This window comes from Sparassis crispa, assembly GCF_003851025.1.
Source record: "Sparassis crispa DNA, contig_000003F, whole genome shotgun sequence".
In the NCBI taxonomy this organism is placed as follows: Eukaryota; Fungi; Basidiomycota; class Agaricomycetes; order Polyporales; family Sparassidaceae; genus Sparassis; species Sparassis crispa.
Window position 1 is genome coordinate 1 of NW_020939750.1, and position 21,497 is coordinate 21,497.

General features: G+C 50.4%; 8 protein-coding genes across 8 annotated transcripts; 2 read left to right on the forward strand and 6 right to left on the reverse strand.

Moving 5' to 3' along the window:
- Positions 1-5,362: 5,362 nt before the first annotated feature.
- On the reverse strand, positions 5,363-6,659 carry SCP_0400010 (Septin homolog spn2; the record flags this gene model as incomplete). Its single annotated transcript, XM_027756742.1, has 7 exons — positions 5,363-5,483; positions 5,543-5,691; positions 5,744-5,839; positions 5,895-6,150; positions 6,205-6,286; positions 6,347-6,475; positions 6,539-6,659. 7 exons carry the CDS (start codon positions 6,657-6,659, stop codon positions 5,363-5,365), a joined length of 954 nt encoding a protein of 317 aa, XP_027612543.1.
- A 716-nt stretch (positions 6,660-7,375) lies between these two features.
- Positions 7,376-9,471, reverse strand: SCP_0400020 (Lysophospholipase 2; the record flags this gene model as incomplete). Its single annotated transcript, XM_027756743.1, has 6 exons — positions 7,376-7,804; positions 7,859-7,903; positions 7,957-8,208; positions 8,272-8,423; positions 8,483-8,616; positions 8,666-9,471. The coding sequence occupies 6 exons, from the start codon at positions 9,469-9,471 to the stop codon at positions 7,376-7,378; spliced, it is 1,818 nt and encodes a 605-aa protein (XP_027612544.1).
- A 4,607-nt stretch (positions 9,472-14,078) lies between these two features.
- SCP_0400030 (hypothetical protein) lies at positions 14,079-14,659 on the reverse strand (the record flags this gene model as incomplete). Its single annotated transcript, XM_027756744.1, has 2 exons — positions 14,079-14,202; positions 14,505-14,659. 2 exons carry the CDS (start codon positions 14,657-14,659, stop codon positions 14,079-14,081), a joined length of 279 nt encoding a protein of 92 aa, XP_027612545.1.
- A 38-nt stretch (positions 14,660-14,697) lies between these two features.
- Positions 14,698-15,036, reverse strand: SCP_0400040 (hypothetical protein; the record flags this gene model as incomplete). Its single annotated transcript, XM_027756745.1, has 1 exon — positions 14,698-15,036. The coding sequence occupies one exon, from the start codon at positions 15,034-15,036 to the stop codon at positions 14,698-14,700; it is 339 nt and encodes a 112-aa protein (XP_027612546.1).
- Positions 15,037-15,078: 42 nt separating this feature from the next.
- On the reverse strand, positions 15,079-15,228 carry SCP_0400050 (hypothetical protein; the record flags this gene model as incomplete). The annotated part of the gene is made up of 1 exon (XM_027756746.1): positions 15,079-15,228. One exon carries the CDS (start codon positions 15,226-15,228, stop codon positions 15,079-15,081), a length of 150 nt encoding a protein of 49 aa, XP_027612547.1.
- A 267-nt stretch (positions 15,229-15,495) lies between these two features.
- Positions 15,496-17,574, reverse strand: SCP_0400060 (hypothetical protein; the record flags this gene model as incomplete). The annotated part of the gene is made up of 5 exons (XM_027756747.1): positions 15,496-15,630; positions 15,682-15,763; positions 15,826-15,996; positions 17,240-17,331; positions 17,392-17,574. The coding sequence occupies 5 exons, from the start codon at positions 17,572-17,574 to the stop codon at positions 15,496-15,498; spliced, it is 663 nt and encodes a 220-aa protein (XP_027612548.1).
- Positions 17,575-17,679: 105 nt separating this feature from the next.
- Positions 17,680-18,108, forward strand: SCP_0400070 (hypothetical protein; the record flags this gene model as incomplete). Its single annotated transcript, XM_027756748.1, has 1 exon — positions 17,680-18,108. One exon carries the CDS (start codon positions 17,680-17,682, stop codon positions 18,106-18,108), a length of 429 nt encoding a protein of 142 aa, XP_027612549.1.
- A 2,454-nt stretch (positions 18,109-20,562) lies between these two features.
- On the forward strand, positions 20,563-20,840 carry SCP_0400080 (hypothetical protein; the record flags this gene model as incomplete). Its single annotated transcript, XM_027756749.1, has 2 exons — positions 20,563-20,752; positions 20,812-20,840. The coding sequence occupies 2 exons, from the start codon at positions 20,563-20,565 to the stop codon at positions 20,838-20,840; spliced, it is 219 nt and encodes a 72-aa protein (XP_027612550.1).
- Positions 20,841-21,497: the final 657 nt, after the last annotated feature.

Genomic DNA, 21,497 nt, shown 5'->3' on the forward strand with positions numbered 1-21,497 from the left:
TAGATAATCTTCAGATAATCTTTTAAATGATCTTTTGAATTATCTCAAGATGATCTGAAAAATTATTTTCGTTCTCAGGCACAATTCTTATCTAAAATTACTGCTTATAAATACGAAAATTATCTTTATTAACTGACATCACTGCCCCTGGGTGAGTATGTGTTAAGACAGGTTTACAAGGCCCTCAGATAAGTGTGTATGGCAACAGATTTAGCAAATCCTGAGATAAGTGTGTGAGAAGCTGTCTCTCCTTCAAACATATTTCTGCCTTTAAATTTTTTCTCTAGGTAAGAACTTAACAAGAGCATGGTATGAAACTCACATTTTTGTTCCCTCTAGCACATAGCTCCCTCTGCAAGCATGCTGAAAGCCCTCCTCTTAATGCATATTAGTGCAAAGCTACTAATCTGATGAGAACTCAAATTCATCAATTTGCAGATATACATTTCATGTTGTCTATTTGATCAAACCCAATGGAACTATTAACTAGTAATGCCGCTCCTGAACTAGACAAGGGCTCTGCATTTGCTGCAGTAAGTGGTGGCTTTAAGAATCTTAAGTATGTACTATTTTTAATTCACAAATTCATGATGGACTCACCAGGAAACAGAGTTACAACTGTCTGATCATGAATTGCAGCAAATCTTGACTCTTAGGTAACCTGTGATTTTTACAGCTGACTGAAATATTTTCTTATCCTCTGTGCAAGAATGATTAGCAAATAAAGAGAAGCTTTTTTGCTGAATGTATAAGAGCTGTATCATCATTGGTGCAATCTTAAAAAATGGAATTCCATCAAAAGGAAAATTATAAGCCCTATTCATCATGCTTAGCTACTGTGACTAATCCATATCAGCTACACCTATGGAGAGCAAGAAGAAGACCAGTATGCATCATTTATTGATGCATATAATTATGCCCTAAAGTAGCTTAGATGTCTTAACTTGCTGCTATGACCTCCCTTCTGAGATGAAAATCATACTTCATCACTGATCCTGAGATTATCCAAAAGCATCAATGCTATTATCCAATGAGATAATATAGCTTATCGCAAAGCATTTACAATATATGATGGCAACTTTGATTAGTCAAATTGCCTTTCAATCTATGAGTTTAAATACATCAAAAAATAGCTGGATCTATCTGTTAAAACTTACAGCATTAAGTATCATTTACTTTCTAATCTCGCACTAGACTAAAATACATTGCAATATGCAATATCAACAGCAGAGCTTGCAGCATCTATTTCACAATCACCCTTGAAAACTACAGGCAATTATATTGCAGGGCAAATTAAAAATGTTACTCAAGCTGATGCATTCAGCAGTATATGTTAAGTTGGTACCTGTGCTAACCAATATGTTTAGTAAAGTAGAAGACTCTTGACAGGAACACTAGTGCCCTTAGCAAGCAAAGGGTATTAGTGATCTCAAATACAAGCACCACCTCAAAGAAAATCAAGCAGGATATGAATTTAGAGGACCTAGGCTTAGATAACTCGGCCATCAAAATGCCTCCTATGATTTGATGCATCCTTGATGAGGACAGAAATGCTATGGTCGAGGTTGTTATGTAACACGTGTCATCAATATTATCTGGTTATTAGTAATGTTTTTACTGCTTTTACTGCTGGCTGAGGTGATTTACAAAGCACATATGTCAGATGATGTTGTTTTCCTTGGTGGTATGACAAACAGGATAGTAAATCCAGTTATTAGAAGTAAACTTCATACAGGACCTGCCTTCTTCTTGATCCTTCTAGCTGCATTTTCAGCACTTTACACTGAGTGACTGGTGAATTAATGATCTATTGTTTCCTAATTGTGAAACAGCAATCATAGCTATCATCAAAACAACTAGAACAATTTCAGTTCATTCAAAATATGCAACTATTTGCATTTGCATTTCTAGATTAAAAAAATTCTGTTATTATTATTTCATCCACATCTTTGCACTACAGCCTTCTGGGGTCGTGATATTATCATGCTGCATGCTACATGTACCACAGACATGAATGTTTCCCATCTAATATTTGAGTACTGTCTGATTAAGGTGTTCAGAAGGATTAAAGCAAAATCATGACTCTAGCTGAAAGTATGAACAAAATAATAATAAAATTGCCAATTATATCCCTTCTATCTATGTTGTGAAGGATATTAATTATTTATTGCTCAGACTTAAGAGATGCGTTAGTGTGGTGAACAATCTGCATAGCTGATCTAGTGATCCTCATGTCTTGTGTGTGCTGTTGCTGCATACACTTGAACTAATTACAAACCTGAAAGGCAACACCTTTATACAAGCATAAATTAATTGTGTTTACATGTAAGTGTGCTATTTGCTGTCAAATATAAGCAGTAATTATCATCTATGACTAGGTCACTATAAAACTCTGATACAGAACATTCAACATGATAATATCAGCATTTCAAACTTGGTGATTAATCCTTTGTAATGGGTCAGTTCTGATGACTGTTACTCATTATGAACTGCTTACTACTTACTTAAGCAAGTTGCTTTTAATCCTTTACACTTATTATCTAGCTGTACTTACTCAGTCTCAGCTTACTCTGGCCATATATTGAGTCCACTGCAGCCCTGGTAAGCCTAAGGATCTAGGCTCCTTACACCCGTTAACAAAGTTCAGAGTCTTAAACAAATTTGATCTCACTACCATCTGCAATAAATTGCCCTATTCTATTATTTTCTCCTTACTTTCCCTACTCTCACCTTGACACTCATCTGATCTAGTCAAAATGCAGGTCTAATGTAAGACACCTGCTGAGGTGATCAAAGTAGAGAAATTAGAAAGAAACAGATTTAAATAGGGCAAATCTCCACAACTATCAAAACTCTTAAGTTCAGAATGCACTGCAACCCTTCCTTTCTTAGCTCTTGATCTGCTCAAAAAAGAATACTATGATGGCCTATATGCTTCTGTGATAAACCAGCTACTATAAACAGCACCAGATATTGAATGCATAGAATACTGTAACTGGAGACTATAACAGCTATTGCAATACAAAGTGGCAGTTTCTACAACATTTCAAGAGGCCCAAGGCATAGTGGGCAATACAACCAAAATATAGAGTTGCATGACCCCAGCTTTGTAAACTGCTCATCTGACTAAATAACACATATCATGATATTGAGAAGCTTTTCCTGTAGCAAACCAGCTATTGAGGAACAAGGTCGCTTGATAGAGAAGAGTTGCATGAGTGGAGCAATTGAAAAAGTGTGAGACTTGGAGCAGCAGGTTATTACTTTCAGATCTTTCAAAATGTAGTAGGCCACTTTAATCCTGCAGTAACTTCCCTTTGTTGGCATCCTCTTATCTTGCAATATATTTGTAACTCCCTTGCTAATTGCTTTCTTGCACATAATAAATGTCTCTATGATGGCATGTGTAATGCCATGTGTCATTGATTACTATGAATAACTACTATGATGCATAACATCTTTCTTAGAGAAATGTGTAAAAATCAATAAAGTTATACTGTGAGAAAAACATGAAGAAAAAAATGTAAAAGAACAAAGCATTTTCGCAAATTTTTCACTGAGAATAAGTTAGTCATCAAATATGGTAATTTTGATTTTGACTAGTCTCTGTTGCTAACTATATACAGCTATGGATGACAGTCAATCTATATCTAATATATAGTCTGCATCAAGTCACATTGATTTACAGGCCTCTCCTCTTACACCCAAAAAGGAAATGATAACTGCAGCTAAGCATGCGAATTTAAAAGCCAGAAGAACAACGACAGTCTGAGTGGCTGATATTTAACCTAAAAACTCAAAATATATCCTTCAGAATCCTTGTCTGTTATTTCAGGAATGTTCTCTGAAGGCACTGATAAGAAAAAGAGGTGTAGATGTCCATTTCACTACAAGACTATGCAGCATGGCCTATTCTCAGCCTTCCTTGCTACAAACTGTACTAGAAATATTTTTATAGTAACTCAGGTCCTAAAAACACAGTATCATCCTAGCTACTTGTTTTTTCCTGCAGGAAGAGGAGAATGCATTGGACAATGCGACATGTACATACAGAATCACAGTTGCACATGATGTGAAAACTTCTGTAAGGTGGAAGCCCGCCAAAAATGTGCTAGTTGGCCAAGACTAGGTTTTGGCATGTCCTGTCCTGTCATGTTCAGTTGTCTGATATGGTAAGCAACTTATTTCCAAGGCAAAAAACCATGAGAATGTTTTGTTCTTTTCTCACTTTTTTCTTGAGGTTTTTCCTCTGAAAATATATTATTGATTTCCTTATTTTCTTGTTCCAGGTTGTTTCATATGGATAAAAGTGGTAATGCTTCCTGTGCTATAGACAATCCATGCATAATGTGCACTTCCAAATATTTATCTTGTTCCTTGCTTATGGTGAAAGTATGTTGATTATACGTAAGACTTGTACACGATGATAGTTTGAGAGCCAGAGTCACTTAGAGATACCGAGAGGTACCGAGATGTACATATGGCTGGCTTTAGCGTGCTGTGAAAAGTTCTATCCACCGCGGAGCTACGTTCCTACATCCCATCCCGAAAGCTCAAAACCTCAGACATGCCATTGTGACACACTAGTACAGACTAACAAATGTCCTCACTCGGGTGCCCAGGAAAATCCAACTTTTACTTAAAGGTGTTCTTATGTGACTTAAATGCACTTATGGGCTTTAAATAAGGTAAAAAAGTACAAAAAGTCCATAAGTCATATTTCCTTAAAGACTTAAAAGTCAACTTTTGGGAACTTATGGACCTTAAATAAGGCAAAAAAGGACAAAAAGTCGGAATAAGTCCCGTAAGTAAAAGTTGGGTTTTCCTGATGTGGTACACGTCCGTATGTGTATTGCCGAGTGCACAAGCTCGTTAACCTTTGTTGTCCCTTCTCTTATGGTACAAATGTGACAGGCGTTCGAAATATAGAAGGCACAGGACTCGCACATATTTCGAGCTCAAAAAGTAACAGTCTCCCACCTTTCGACCCTTCTCTTGCGCTATCGCTTTTCGCTTTCGTCATAAATGAATTAAGTAGAGCTCCCGATCCGAGTTAAAGTCAGATGTCGAAACATTGCAGATTAGAGTGCGTCGGGAGCTCGTCGGCTATCGACCGGCGTCGCGATAATAGCATTGTTCCATCACAGGCGGACGTGAGCAAAGAAAAGGAAACTGAAGTAATATATCGAGGTAAGGAGCGTAAACGCACAAAGGCAACCAGTAACAACAGACCAACATCCAGTGTAAGCAAAAGAGAGGTTCGATGGCAGAAACCACAGGGGTATCATAATTTTCACCCAGCCACAACTCGTCCGAGCGAAGACAGAACAAGAACAGGATCACAACAGGACATCTGCGTCCTCTAAGCAGCAGTAGCGGCAGGCCGGGGGTTGGTCTGCTCCTTGAGGGCCAGCAGCTGTTTTGAGCGGAAAGCCTCGTAGTGGATCTGGGCAGTCGTCTCGATGAGGTCCTGCAAATGTGTCCTATATTTCATAAGTTGATGAGCCTTCTGCTGCATTCCAATCAGCTCCGGTGCACAAACCTTGTAAGGAAGTTGCGGAGATACACAAATTCGCAGTGCTTCTCATCTTCAACATTGACAACACCCCAGCGGTTCTTGCGTCCCCGGACAGACTTGCCATCAATGATGACGTTTCGCTCTGAGCCGACGACAGCGAAGGGGATCATGTTCTGTTTACTAGTTGAGCAATGCTCAGAACCGGTACGGAGAACTTGGACTTACCCTGATACTCTCATTCAGTTGAATTTCCTCTTCATCGTTCTCATCAGTGTCGAAGGGATAAAGACGAATGTTGTTGAAAATCAACTCGGCCCGAATCTGCAGACGACCGAGGCACATTTAAGATATGTGAAATACACGGAACGCTAATCACCTTCTGCTTGAACGCCTCGCGCTCCTCCAGAGTCAAGCTGTCTGCCTTGGCGATGATGGGCACAACGTTGACAACCTCGCTGAGCTTCTTCATGACGATGATATCGATGGCACGGAGGGAATGACCAGTCGGATTGATGAAGAACACACAGCAATGGATGCGCGTGTCCTGAATATGGCGGTCACGCATGGCAGTGAGCTCCTTACGGAGGTAGGAGCTGTGCTGGTCTTTGATGTATTTCACGATGGGATCCCAGCTAGAAGGTAATCATTGGTTCATTGACACGTCAAACGAAGGGGCGGCGACGTACCAATTCTCGTTGTTGACCTGGTCGCCATATCCGGGTGTGTCAACAATGTTAAGGCGTAGCCTCACACCATTTTCCGTGATAACTGAGTAGAATGCATAGTCAGTACCACAAGAAAATGCGTTTCTGAATACGAGCGATGTACCATGAGAGACTGGGTGAATCTCTGTCGTCTGTCTCACTGGCTCATCTGCCTCCAGGCGACCCTTCGAGTCAATCAAGTGCGAAGCAAAGATTGTATTGATCAACGTCGACTTTCCAAGGCCGGTCTGACCTGTTCGGGCCATCAGCCCGTCAAATTTCAGGAGTCTACAGGGATGGAGACAACGCGACCCACCGACAACGATGACATTAAATTGAAAACCACGCTTCAAGAGCTTGTGCTCAATCTGCTGCGTGATGGTGTCGAAACCGACGTACGCGTTGGCACGGATCTCTTCGGTCGCGACGGCAGCCATGATGAGGATGAAGGGTCAAACAGCTGAATGAAGTTGTGACTGGGCGAAGGCACAGCGAACTCTCCCAATTTTCCACGCAACACTCTGGTGCTTTTCCGCCACGCGGTTCTCGCACCACAATTTCAATGTCCGATGACAGCCCATTACACTTTACTCTAGGCAACTCTCAATGAAAGTTGTAGTCGGCTTTTCTATCCAGGTGGCGTCGCCTTCTCACTCCATCATGATCATATGCATGCGTATTTCAAGTTCACGAGAGGTCCCGAGTCATGAAGGTTTCTGAAAGCACGATTTCTGATTTCCGTATGCCAGTGGGACTGGCTCATGCCATCTGAAATTGCGCAGGGACTGACTGACCAGCTGATGGTCGATGATGGACCAGCTGTGGGACGTATCGCTCGGGGCATGCAACCTGTCGTTTACAGTAACAGACTTACCCAACGGTTACTTTGCTGCATCGCGCCATGAGCATATGAGTCAAATCGTCCGACCGCTATCCTAACAGACACAGATATCCTGAGGCACGAACATTGAAGCAGTATATCGTGTTCACTTCCTTTTTGCGCACTTTTTGCACTTTCCTAACGCGCTATTCTTTTCACTGACATTATGATGTATCTTTGGAAGGTCGCGGACACATCTGTACATGTACACGAAGTCCGTGCCGAGAGTCCAAGATACAAAGCAATCCTGTCGATTAAACAAACTTACGGTAACTAACTCCAGCAATACCTCTCCAAGCAGCTAACGCACACCCCGCTCCGCTCCACCCCCGCGCGTGCGCGTGCGCGATCCACGATCCCACATGCGAGGCACGCTGGCCACTCCGGATCCTTCTCCGCCACGCCGCCATGCTCGGTGGGTATCCCCTGTGTCGCGACGTCGAACACCTGCTGCAGCATCCCATCGATCTGCGCTGCGGAGTACGATAGCTGCTCCGTCGAGGTGTTCGTGAGCGCCGCCTGGCCGAGCGGCGCGCCGCCGTTCGCGAGGTAGATTACGAAGGGCTCTGCGGATGATGACGCGTTGCATCCGAAAAATGTGGGCTGCTTAGTTAGGTTATGTGAGAGGAAGGTGGACTGGAGAGGTGGAACGGGCGGGAAGGAGTAGGCGTTGGGGAAGAGCGCTACACGATCTTGTGTGGCCTGGAGCGATCGTTAGCGTCTTATTCGGTGAGATAGCATTTTAACAAGACATACGATGATCGAGCTGCCGTCGGAGAAGTTGTCCTCCGTATCCGAGGCCTGTGCAGCGATGATGAGAAACACAGAAGATCATGAAGAAGTAAGAAGCGTACTGCGTCGATCGCGAAGATGACCTCTACCCCACGCGCCTTGACGAGGAGCGGTTGGAAGGGAATCACCTCTCCATCTTCGCCGCCGTCACCAAGCATGAGCAATGTGGTATTAGTATCAGTGTACGTTTGCGGTGCGAGCCCATGGAACGGATTTGGCAGCTGCGCGAGAGCAAGCTCTAGTCCTTGCTCCGGGATGATCTTCTCGAGGAGCTGGATGATCGGATATATGGAAGAGTTCTGTAAGCTAGATGTCTGAACACGGGAGACGATTATCAGTTCGCATGATGGTACGACTCAATGTAGCTGGGCACTCACGGAGGTATTGGCTGCATTGAACAGATTGGAAGAGACGCCCTGCACGAAAGGTAACTGGTCAAAGCCAGTAGTGCATAGACTACCGTTTGAGGAGCCCAGGAACTTCGTAGGTGTGAACGCTCCTAGTACAGGATCGAACGACCCCATTTCGTCTGTGGAAACAACATTCAGGGTGCGACGAAGAATCAACAGATAATCAGACTACACTCACAGACATTAAATTCGTAAATTGGATCCGTGAGGGGCACAGTATTACCAGGAACAATGTTTGATGTGTTCTCTCTCTGAGCTATTGAATCTGCGGTGATGATGGGGAATGGTTGCACGTATGATTGAAAAGACGGTCTAGAGCCTCTGTCAATTCGAGGGAGAAACACCTCTAACGCGAACTCACAAATTTGCGAGAGAAGACAAGGTGATACCTGCGCCGTGAGGAAGAGTGCTGTTTGCAAAGTTCTGCACGCTCGTCCCGTTTACGAAATGGCGTGAGAGAGCGCGCGCCCAGACGTCCGTGATCGTCACCGGAAATCCTTCGAGCGCCTTGCCCGAGGCCTCTTCGATCAGCTCGACAAGATAATCTTCCACAGAGGTGTTCGTGCTCGGCGTCAATAAGTCGAGTTGCACGTTCCACCCTCCAAAGGTCTGAGCGCTCGCGTTAGGTGCTCCAAAAATCAGCTTCGGGAGCGTCGGGAAGTTTGCCTGAACAAGAGAGCTGACAAGCCATCCACCACCCGAAAGACCTGAGAGGTAAGACGCGGCCTGAAGGAGACCACCGGTTCCCGCTCGTATCGACGTCACGTTGCGTGCATCCAGAGTGTTCAGAACGCCGGCGCCAAAAATGGCAGCTCTGTACCCACCGCCGCTGGTCGCAATTCCAAGCTTGGGGTAGTACTCGCTGCCATTCGCACCCTCGAGAATGGCGGAGACGTATCCAGGCAAAATAACTTCATCGTGCGTACTGATTTGCACAGATGCAAGATAAGTTCGCCATGCCTCGGGCAGGACCTTCGATGTTCTGTTAGAGATGTACGCAGACTCGCCGAAGCTTAGATTCTGTGCGGTTGTCCCAGCTTCACGAATTAGAGACGTTCCGGGAGGGCACAGCGAGAAGCTCGGGGCATATGCCTCGGCCGCTGCAGTCTGACCTGCGACCAGGTAGGGGGCTGCCCAGAGAACGGTGGACACGATTAGCAGCAGCATAATGTGCAGAGCAGAGCCTAGAGAAGTGGGCTACTATGGGCGCGCAGCTGGCCACTCGCAGGATATTTATGACATCTACATTCCGCTCATGTCCAGTCATCAACGCATCACACCGTATGACGACAGTCTTCTGGATCCACGTGGATCGTGATCGACTCGGACATCGCTTACCGTAGACGGATGAGTCTGCAACGTCGCGCGGAAGTAATCCCACATTTGACAAGACATGCGACAGTAAGCACCACTCTGTCCATTGCGCGCAGGGACAGAGCTAAACTGGAGTGTTTGCGACGAAGTGCCTTCAGGATCGTCGAGGAACCAGTGGCGATCAGCGTGTGGACGGACCTCTGCATTCCGATTTTGACCAGCGCTCGCTGGCTGCACTCACAATAATAGAATATACGTGTGCCGGGCGGCTCGAACAACTGTGCAGGCACACGACCATGCGTTAGAGAAGACAGAGAAGGCCTGTGCCTGGAAGTATTATTAGAGAAATGATTAATTCCTCTGGCACGTCGGAAGTGAACGATGGCTCGAATCACACGATGTCAGTGTATGTACCATTTTTTTCAAGCTCATGATGGTTTGCGGCTTCCATGCGACATGGGTAATGAAACTTTGCACTCCAGCATCTCTTTCCATTGAAGGAGATATTGGAGCGTAAGGTATCCACCATGTGAACCGAATGTCGTGATCTGTAGAAAGTGCCTCTCAGAGAGATGTTTGGTCTAGCACGAACAGCGTCCTTGGGAAATGCACCATGTCCGACAGAACAGACGCCGAAACATTAGCTAGCACGAGGAGTCGAATCGGAATCGGAAAGCACGTGAACAAGAAACGCTCCTGGCGTCGATGCCATGCCATGTCGACACCGCATCGAGAAGTTGCAAAATGACGTGACCACTCACCACACTACCCTCAGGCTAACCAATAAATCTTGAGAGTGCAAGTGGTTGTGGATAAAGATCCTAAGTGATCACGATCGGGCGTTTCGTAGATCGCTTCCGTGATCATGATGGCAGCCACAACGAGATATTCAACCTAGTCGCGGGAGATCTCGTGAAGGTTTCACTCAACTTGCTCAAACAATGTGACGAAAACTCCGCGGAACCGGCGCACTGCGTTCAAGGATCGCTTCACTGGCGTCCATATTTTTGATCCTATCTGCTGTGGCTTCCACTTGCTAGCCTGCGGGTACGCTGGGTGACACAGAGCGAAACATGGTGACGACGACGCTCTTGATATAACTTGCATATTCCTGACCCGAGCTGAGGCGTTGCGGCGGATCGTAACGTACTAGTCAGATCGCTGTAGTCAGTCATCAAACATGCGGACGGAGGGATGCTTGCCACAGAGTCAGAGCACGGCAATCTAATCGTGCAAGGTGGGACAGCCGGAAGTAACGCATATCACCGCACTGCTGCAAAGGCATCGCATCAGCATAGCCGCTCCGACTACGGCCGGGGCATACCGCTACTTGGCCATGACGCTCTCAAATTTGGCGAGATACAACGTTGTTTGTTCCCAGTGCCCCTAGAAATTTATTCTCGTAAACACCCACGTGATTACGAATACCGCATATAATAACAGGAGCATATCGAATTTCGAAAGGCAAGGACAAAACATCAGCTGTCGCGAAAACATAGGACTAGCGTCAAAAACACACCACAATTCCAACCAGAAAGTAGAGCGCAGGATGAAGACGAGTTGCAACGTCCTAAAGTTATCACATTCTGGTAGAGACATGCCAGGCAAAAACACTCAGGATGACGCCACATGGGGAAGAAGCAGTAGAGCCAGCACTCGAGGGAGATACAGGATTGCAACACATATAGGAAGTCGGCAGACAATCTGCAGGTTTGTCAAAAATCAACGCCAGCCGCTCCGAATATAGACAGTGCCGGTATGCAGCATTGCACGGACAATCTGAGTGGTCCTGGCAGTCCCAAAAGATGTACTGACTGACCACAAGACTTGATTGTAAAACTGGCGGCGTCTAGTGCTCACTGATTAAGTTTGCTGGGGATGGGAGCCTTGTGACCAACAAGCACGATCAGAGTTCTGACGTAGACTCGTCGCTTGGAACGGTGGTCAGAATTCCGACCTTCACATAATATGAGCTTTCACGCTTGTTGGACGGTCATCAGACCTCTTACCAGCGCCAGCTAGGACAGGGTCAGAAAGGAAGCTAGAACACCGCAACAAGTTGACAGAATGAACTCGTGCTCAGAGGACAGAACGCACCTCTTGCGGCCTATATGCCAGACAATGTGGGCCGCGATCGTCGAGCATATATCTGCAGCCTTCAACGTCATGTGGTACTAATCAGAAACCTGTGATAACTCGCGATGTGTACACTTCGCCTCCGCGCAAGAACTCACCTGCCAGTCACGAAGTTGTTTGGGATCACAATTTAGTCCTAGTGCCGTCTGTTCCTCAGGCTGCTTTGGTGTAATCTCCGCAGTGTGGCATTGAGGGGCAGATGGGATTGTACCGCTGCTGTCTGAGAGTTTGTGTACGCATACGTACTTGCGCCATATACAACGTCGCAGAGCCAGCACTTGGGCGAACCGGGGACTCACCTGCTGGACAATAATTTAGAATGTGTCAGGTTGGTGCACCTTTGCATGCACCGTACGTGGTCCGCCCCGTCCTGCCGGAACTGCAACCTTGTCCTGCAACGGCCAAAAATACATCTACGGTACAATCCTGTTTGTCCTGCTTCGAAAATGCCAGGGTTCTTCCGATAAACCTCGGGCACAACCGATATGAAACCAAATCCACATTGAACAATCTGTCAAATTGTACAGCACCTCTGTGTATGGATGCAGTGCCTAGGCTCATGGTACGCACCTCCAAAGATGTCCACGGGATCCGTCCGGTGCTCTTCGACTTCGACTTCCCATGACATGATCGTTTATAGCCGCAGCCCAGGAGACGCGGGCAGAGTTCCCCAAATCTGTGTCCGCCAGTCGCCGAAGCTCTGCAAGGTGTAGAGCTCTAGGAACGTCTCGCGCGCCCCGCTCTCGACGCGCAACAAGAAACTTTCCTGGTGCACACAGTTCAGCACTAGTACGATTCGAGAAAGACTCATTCCGATTGATCAGACTCACCAAATCAGAACTGCACCGAGACGCTCTCCCATATACGAGCCAGTTGCTCTAGTCTCCCAAAGGCATTTGTAGATACTCTGCTCAACCTTCGTGACTCAGAATATCCGTATCTGAGTTGCTCACCCTATGTGACGGTTTACCTCTCAGGTGCTCAAGGAACGGTACCGAAGGCCGACGTTGCAACGAACGCCCCGTCGGGCGACTCTTTCGTGTGCATGCAGAACCCACGCTGCCGATCTCCGTCTGTACGACTCTCACCGTGCAGGTTCCTCGCCCCGTCTCCCGAGCCCTTGACACCATCTGCAAGGCCTGTGATAAGTATATCCAATCCGCATCTCCCACAACGCACGCACCGCACCCTGAATCACATAAAATCACGCGCCAACCTCGCACACGAGGCTCGCAACTACTCCGAACGAGAGAAATCGGGCGAGGCAAGGCAAGCTAGCGAGCGGGACGTGGTCTCGTCAAACTTCGGGTCCGTGAACACAGTTCGACGAGACTCGAGACTCGAATGATAAATTACACTGGCAGCTAATTACTGACGACCCGTCGTGCGGACGGCGGACGTTAGTGCGAACTCGAAGGGAGCGGGTGATGGCCATATGCAAAGCATCAGAGGAACCTCGAGCACCGCTCTGGCACACGCGGTCCTCGACTTATCTCTCATCCTCCCTTCGGCGTTCTCGGGGAACCAATGTGGCTGTAATGCATCGTCGCGCGTTGTACACACTACTGACCGCACGATGCACATTCAACGCCGACTCGGATTCGTCCAAATCTATCCACTCGAAAGGCCGCCAGGCGGCGGCGGAACTTGCTCGGAGACGAGGGCGGACAGTGCCACAAAACAAATAGCGCACAACAACTGTGTAAAAAGGACACTTTCACTTATGGGTCGGGAGAGCTTGCTCTCCGAGCAAGAATACACATAAAAAATAATCTAGCGCCTACAGCTAGCCTGGCGTGCCGAAAGTATAACCACACCCGTATAATATAGCGTGGTCTACCCCTCCGTCCAAAGAAAACGTCCGAGGAACGACCGAGCTCGGATCAGCGTTTAACCTGAGCCCGAAGTAACCAATAAGTACTGTAACCACAGGGAACCACATAACAAAAAAGAGCCCGTCCGTCGTCCAGGGCGATTACAGATGGCCCGCGCCACCCAGCGGAATTTCCCGATGAAGGGAAAGAAAGAAGCCCACATCTACCAGCATTGCGAAGCGCAAAAAAAAGGCATCCCGTCCGCGCACCGCCACAACCCAGTGCTCTGCCAGGAAACCCCTAAGTTGCCAGATTTGTCCTGGCCGCGTTGTTGGAACTTGGCAGATTGGACAGGCAACTTCGAATTCCGTCTGCGACTTTGCCGATGCATCGTGCGACTTTCGCGCATCACACGTACCGGGGGTTGGACTCCTGCCGGTGGGCAGGAGCTAAGATAACGAGCGGAGTACAGGTACCTACGACAAGCGTGGGCGGCGTAGGTACGCGTAGCTACCGATACGGGACAGGCGGATGCGGGCGGTGCGGCAGCGGAGGCTGAACGAGCGAGCGGGAGTTGGGGGGTGAGGGGAGGAGCCGGGTGGCGGTGGTACAAGGTATAATCGGCAACGACGGACTACAGACAGACGTGGGACAACACAAGAAAGAACGAGCAAATAAAGACGAGCGCAGCGCGTGTGCGGGCAGATAGGGTTAAAACACAGACCGGGAAGGTGGGTACCATGAGAGACAGGCGGGCCAAAGACAAAGAAAGAGGCGGAAGACGAGACGGAGACGGCGGGCCCACGAATAGAATATGGTTGGCAAGGAAGAGCGAGGACGATGGAGCACGAACAGATTAGTTGACCTAGCGTAGAGGGGAATCTATAGCGAGAAACGGACGGGGCACACAACGATCAGAGCATCATCGCCGCGTACCCGTGCCCGTTCCCGCCACCTCCAACGCTGATCGCCGTGTTCTTCATCAGCCCCATGCCCATCCCGCCCATGCCCATACCGGTCCCCATGCCCATCATGCCCACGTTCAAGCCGTCGTCCCAGCTGGGTCGCTCGTGCCGCGGGCGCGGGCTCATAGCCCACAGAGCTCCCACTAGCATACCCGCTCCCAACGCTATTCATGCTCCCACTGCTTGTCTGCGGCCGACGCCGGCACCCGCCGCAGATCCGGCAGAAGAAGCCGTCGTTCGTGCTGTTGCTGTTGCTGTTGCTGCTGCTGCTGCAGGAGCGCCTGCTGACGTTGCAGGCTCATAAGAAACGCGGCCTGCTGCTGAGGGTGCACCTGCGCTTGGCCATGGGACGTTGCCGGAGGAGTAAACAGCGGTATGCCCTGCTGCATCGCGAACATCTGCGCCTGCGACCACACCTTGTCGTCGCCCAACTGCTGGGGTCCAAAGGGCGCCGGACCCTGTCCGAGTTGATGGCCAGGCCCATGGTCGTACAGCGCAGCCATTGCGGGGTTCTCGAACGCGACGCCAGTCGGGGCTCTGCACGATCATCGGCGTGGGGTGGGCTGCTCGAGCGCGGCAGCATCGTCTGGAGGTGCAGAGAGGGCCCGCCGCCGGTAGCCGTATGCGGCGAACGGATTTTCCGGTCCATTCTTGAGAAGCGAGGCGGCGGCAGCCTGCGCCATCGGGGCGCGCATCTGAACGTCATCTTGCTCGTCGCCGGCACCGAGGGGCCCCGGCGGGGAACCGCGTCCCACCAACGTAGTCGTTCATCCCCGTAGTCGTCGTTACCATATTCGCCCGCAGCGTCCTCCTCCTCGATCGGGATGCCTGAGAGCCACCTCCACCTCGCCAGAGAGCACGAGCTGGAATCCATCACCGCGGACGGGCTCCTCGACGCGCGGGAGGCCGGAGCAGGTCACGCCATTCGTTGAGCTCGCGGCGAAGAGCATCTGCTTCGAGCTTCAGCAGGCGTAGCTCTCGCGCGGCAACAGACGGTGCCGGCGCGAAGAGTGGACGTGCGCAATACTGGAGTTGACGATCGAAGACTTGGAAGGGCGACGGATCTGCGACAAATTCGGCAGCAGAGCGGCGAGATCCTGTAGTAACAAGGTCAATAATCGGATAATCGCGGCAAGAAGGTGGCTCACCAAGAAGCGGCCGTTGAGAGTCTCGCGGCGCTGGCGCTCAACAGCGTTGTGAGTAGCCCTGCGCTCCGCGGTGTTGGCACGCCTGCTTGGCTTGCGCTTGGCGTTAACGCCCGTAGCGTTTGGCGTTAGTCAGCGCAGGTGCACTGGCTGCGGCGGGGGCAGGTGCCGCCGTCAACGGGTGGCGGCAAAGCTAGAGTCTGTACAGATGTCGTAGGAGAGACGGGGGTCTGCGGACCGTTCGAGCCGTCGGTGGAAGTGGGGGAGTTAACCGCAGAGGGAGAAGATGGGATGGTGAGTGGGACAGCCATATGTGAACTGGGACGGGATGTCAGCGTTGGTGTGATATGAGTGCCGTGAGGGCGAAGGATATGTATAAATCTACACGCGGGTTGAGATCCAGAGAGTCGAGGGCGATGTGCGGAGGATTGAGGATCTGGATTTTGGTGAAGTCGGAGACAAATTGGCACGCGATTGCTCAGCGAAAACCGAAGTTGTCAGGTAAGGTGAATGTCGTAGATGCGGAGTGGTGTAGCAGACAGTCGCGAGCGGCGCTCAGCGTACGTACTTGCTGCAGGAGGATGATGGGGAATGAAACCGACAATGGTCGCGATCTCTACGTGCCGGGCTTGTCAGTACAATGTATTATTAGTAAACAAAAGAAGTTTTCAAGAATACGATAGGCGCTGCGAGGCTATGTGCTATGAAAAATGGAGGAAGAAAGCGAAGCGCTGAGGTCAAAAGCCTGTCTCGACAGACGGATACAACTGTTGCAAGACGAGCGACATACGAAGAGACGAGCAAGAGTCGACCGCAGTGCTTGCAGCCGACGATCAGACCATCGCTAGCTTCCACCGGAAATCCCAATATCGGTAACAAGACGAGATGCAGAATGAGACTCACCACACACAAAAGCTACTATGAGTGTCGGCAAGGGAAATCCTCAGCACGGATATGCGATCTGTGGACAGTCGATGAGCACAGCGCGCGGTTATAATCACGACGATAGTGAAAGTGAAAGTGATGAGTGAGCGGGCTAGAACCGCCACACGAGGTCTCCATAAAAGGACTATGATGTTAGTAGGGAAGCAATGGCTTGCAGCATCACCCAACGGGAACAAGACACCACACGCCCTGCACTGCACCCAAGGGCCCAAGCGGCGTCCGCGAGTGTTGTCATGGGGAAAGAAAAGCGTCCGAGGATATGCTGGAGGATGACGCGAAAAAGGAATGGAAACTCACTGCTGAGTGTGCTGAAGGAGTCGACGATCGAAGGGGTCCTTAGCGGTGGTACGCAGTCTGCATGGGAGCTGATAAGCGCGGGAACATGTCGGAGACGACAAGCACAATAAAGAGGACGAAGGGAAGGCGGAGAGATGTGCGGAGACGACGAGGAGAAAAAATGAGAGAGAGTGGATAGAACGGAGCGGGACAGAAGGGGCGAGACCGGCGTGATTACGGAGGCATGGCGATTCGCAGTGCTAGACGTTTCGCGGCTCAAAAGCGACAATAAACCACGACAAAGGACAATAAGGGCGCGGGAAGAGAAGGGGACACGCACTGCAAGCTGTAATAATTGGCTGCTTGTGTCGTCTGATGGCTACTTGCTTGGGGAATAGGCGGATTGGGAGAAGCCGGCAAGGGTCGCGAGATCTGCAAAGATTGGGAGCGAAAAGTGAGAAGAGAACATGGTGGAGAGGGGGCAAGACGCACTCCAGGCGGTATCCTTGGGACGGCGGGGGTTGGCGGAGAGGAGGGCGCAAGGGGGAAGCTGGGGTGAGGTGGAGGATCAGACGAAAACCATGTACGACGAGGGTGAGAAGCTGCAGGCCGAGTCTGCCCTCTGCATATATCCCCACCGGCACATGCCGGTACACCCCAAATAAGGCTAACCATCAGCCCGCTGATTCCGACGCCTTCTATCTTTCTCAACTCCACTCACTGCTGCTGCCCAACGCCTTCCATTCTCCGACGCCCCTTCCGCCGTCCATCTCCCTTCCAATGCCCGACGTCCCCACCCCCTTGCCTCACCTCGTCTCCCAGCCCTGCGACCGACCGACCGACCGCCCTTCCCCGGCCCTCCGGCGCCGCCCCTCCGAACCGCGTAGTGCCGCCGTAGCCCGATCGGTGTGCGCCCCCATCAAAAACATATTCGTCTGCCTCCGTTGCACATTCACGGCGATCTCCTTCCCACTCTCTGCAACTCGTTCCCTCGATGTACGATCCCCTGAGCTCGTCGACTTCCACCCTGCGGACGGCGGCGGCGGCGACAGCGTGGCAGTGCACCCAAATTTTCTGCTGTCGGTGTCGTTCACCGCCCCTGCCCTTCCGCGGAGATCGACTTCGGCGCCCGTTTTCTCACCGCAATTCACCGCGGTTCACGTCCTCCTCCTCGGGGCCGGGACTCTCCGTCTCACCGCTGTGAATTGATGACTCAGCCCCGAACCGGCCATCACCGCGCCCGTCTCTGGGCTCAGCTCGAATCGCCGCTGCGTCCAATCTCGCAAATTCCTGCAGGCGGTTACATATAGGTTTATCAGACAGATATTCGCCTACCCACGGTGGGGAAGGGGGGGGATTCAATCTCTCTTGGCCGTGCAGCCAGTCGCGTCCGATCTCAATTCGCGTCTACTTACCACCGCCCTGTTGCCTCCGTCGACGTTCTCATCTTGACTCCTCGAGTTTTCACTTGTGCTTTCAGCAATAAAGTTTTCCCCTCGTCAGCTCCAGCCCTAGCACGCTTGGGGGCATCTACCCGGAATAGTGACCCACCTCATTGGTGTACCTTTAGTCGACTCCGATGCATTCGGGCGGAACACCGGGGGACTTTTGCCACATTTTTGTGTCATGTGTTTGGTTGGTACTCGCTGGAGAATTAACAAGAGTACATATGAGGCCTGTCAGAGCCAGCGTTCGGCTGCGGTTCCCGTTCGTTCTCGCTTTGCATCTGCATTTCTGTCTAACATTTCACAGCGTTTTCAGTGTGCGCGAGAATATTGATCTCGGGCACTTTCTCGTACATCCGCACATGGCGTTGTGCCAGTGCCCCAGATAATCTTTGTTTACTCTGAAGGAACCTGCCAGTCTCCCTCTGTTGCGTTGGTGTGCTTGCGAGCGTCAGTGCATATATTTTTGATCCCCAGGGTCCGTCGCGACAGACCATGGCAGCGCTCCTGGGCATGCGGGCGGCGCAAGGGCATACCTCGATGTGAATCGGTCCATGAATTCATCGAATTTTTGTCCCGACTCACACCGAACTTGTCCGTCGCCTCGCGAGCTCCTGGGGGCGTTGACGTGCCTCTCCCACTCCACAGATTTTTCTTTCCTTCTCTCTCTTTTTTTTGCATAGCGCTATTATTTGTATCTTTGATTTGCTCATCTGAGGTGTGCGCCCGGCGGAAAGGTAAACTATATTAAACCATCGCTCCATGCATACCGCTCACTCGGAATGCACAAATTTCAGGTCCCTTGTTCGCGCAGTGCTTCCTGTTCCCCGCGGGGGTGGCACCTGTCCCGTCGACGCTCAGCAGTTCCAAACATATGCACCCGACGATCACCCCGATATAGGGCATACCTCCAAGGGGTGCCCTTCGCCCGCTTGCCTGATGCGGGGGAGCTCACTCTCTCCGCGATGGGCGTGCAGTTCGTTCATCGGCGCATGTGAACGGTCGTGTGATCTTTCATGCGCTCCTGATATGAGCATTTGAACGCCAGCCTGACCGAGTTGCGTTCGCTGGGCGACGCGGGGACGGCTCCAGCGAGGAGTGTGCTGGGTGCATGACCAGTGTTTGGTGGTCACAAGGCCTCGCCCTTCCCAATTGGAACGCCAACTACCGATGGCCAATTTGCGGGCATTAATATGTCGGATATTGCGAGTACTCCCTGCCTGCTCTCAGATCCAATCCCCCCCCCCTCTGGATTTTCTGCCAGACCGGGTTGTCCTTGCAAATTAGCAATCACCGTACGTGTATTCCACAGGCCTCGCATCTCCGACCGTCGTTACTCTCGCTCGCCTCGCACCCCGGCATTGATCGTCTCGCCCGACTATCGCTGTCTGTTCTCACTCGCCTGTGCTATGAACGACCTACGTCGTAAGATCTCGGAGAGGCCGGCGGGACGGCTCGCGACAAACTATCTCCGTGCTGTGCTCCGGCGTTTGATCACGGATCGTGATGTACTATCCTTGGGTCACCTTGTCCACTGCATAAACTCGCGGGTTGCAAGGAGCGACTCGCTAGTCCTTGGCGGGAAATATTGAGCTCGGACCATCATCATGGCGCGTCGCCATCATTCTCCGGACCCGTTGTATCCACGGCTGGGTGTAGAGAGAACATTGTGTACGTACTGATTTGGATATTGTGAGCGGTAGAATAATACGAACATCCTTGTGCAAGCAGACCGTCCGGCGTGGAACTCCGCTGCGGGGATGTGTGAGCACGATGCTTTCAGTCCCATCCAACCTCGAGCGAGTCAAATTTGGACGAAGCCGCGGAATATCCCCTTAGACGCCGTCGCGAAAAGTCCCGGATTTTCGACTTTTTGGGCCGTTTTCTGTCCGGATGCGACGGTTAAGGTCGGCTTACTTCCTAATTTGGTATTTTTGAGATATTTTCAGCGATTTTCGGCATATTCCGTCATATTTCCGTCCATTACCGGCCCCACAAGCACACCTTCCTGTCCGGACGGCGCGACGGCCTTATCGCAGCGGAGGGCCCATTTGTCCGGATGCTGCGACATCGTTCGGTCGATTTTTTCGAAAATTTGTCCGGATTCCGCAATGACGTCTGAGGGAATATTCAGGCGTCCTAGCCGCGGGTGCCATCATGATGGGAGTTTGCACGATCTACGATCAGCTGAGCTTGATCACTTTGCTCACTAGCTTGCATGCGCAGGCTGCAGGTCGCACTCATCATGCTGTGCTTCCGTCGTGATCCGGCAGGAATCCACGGGGAAGTAAGCTGTGATCGCTGCTGTATCTCTCATGCCCAGCTGGGATATTCGAAAGATTGCTCTCCACCCGGTGTCAACACCGGTCCAGGGTACACGGTAAGCAAATCGACAGAGGATAACGAAGGTAGCGTCCTCTCTCAGTACATCCACGTTCAACCATCTCATGATCATATGCGCTGGCAGGTGTGAAGCAACTCCCCGTACCGGAGTAATTCCTTTTGTCGGCTCGGTACTTGCAAATACGACGGACTTTGAGTCAGCTAATTTGTCCCTACCCTTCTGCATTCCCACCGCACTTAACCCATAGTAGGGACACGTACGTTCAGGCTCCTCTCGCTTGGCCGCTTCAGCAGCACGGCCGCCTTTAATTGCCCTCGCTCTGGGAAAATCAGCCGTATAACCAACCACAGGACGCTTTTGCTACTTCCCCAGGCTTCGCGTTGCAGCTCTACGTCTGTCTACCTCTGCTTCTTGTGTCCGCATCTCGGCATTCGCTGTAGCACTTGTCCCACAGCTTGCACTGCGCATACACGCAACCGATAAGTATGTAGCTCCTCGGATCACCGCCGTACGAATACCGTCGTGCCGGATCAATTGCTCTCGGCACCTCCGACGCGTATCTGCCGACGTCCAGAGAGCCCGCCGCAGCAACGTCTCGCCGGTAGCTGACTGCGCCCGGAGCGCACTTGACGCGCCCCGTATCCTTTCGACGTCGACACGACGGCGTGATGCTGATGCCACGATCAAGCATCTCATCATCTGCGCATTTCTGTGTGTTTCTGCAGTTGGCGTCTTGTTTTCTGTGGAGATACCAACTCTCAGTTCTGACCGGTGGCACTCACGTGTGGTCTTTGGTTTATGGACTGACT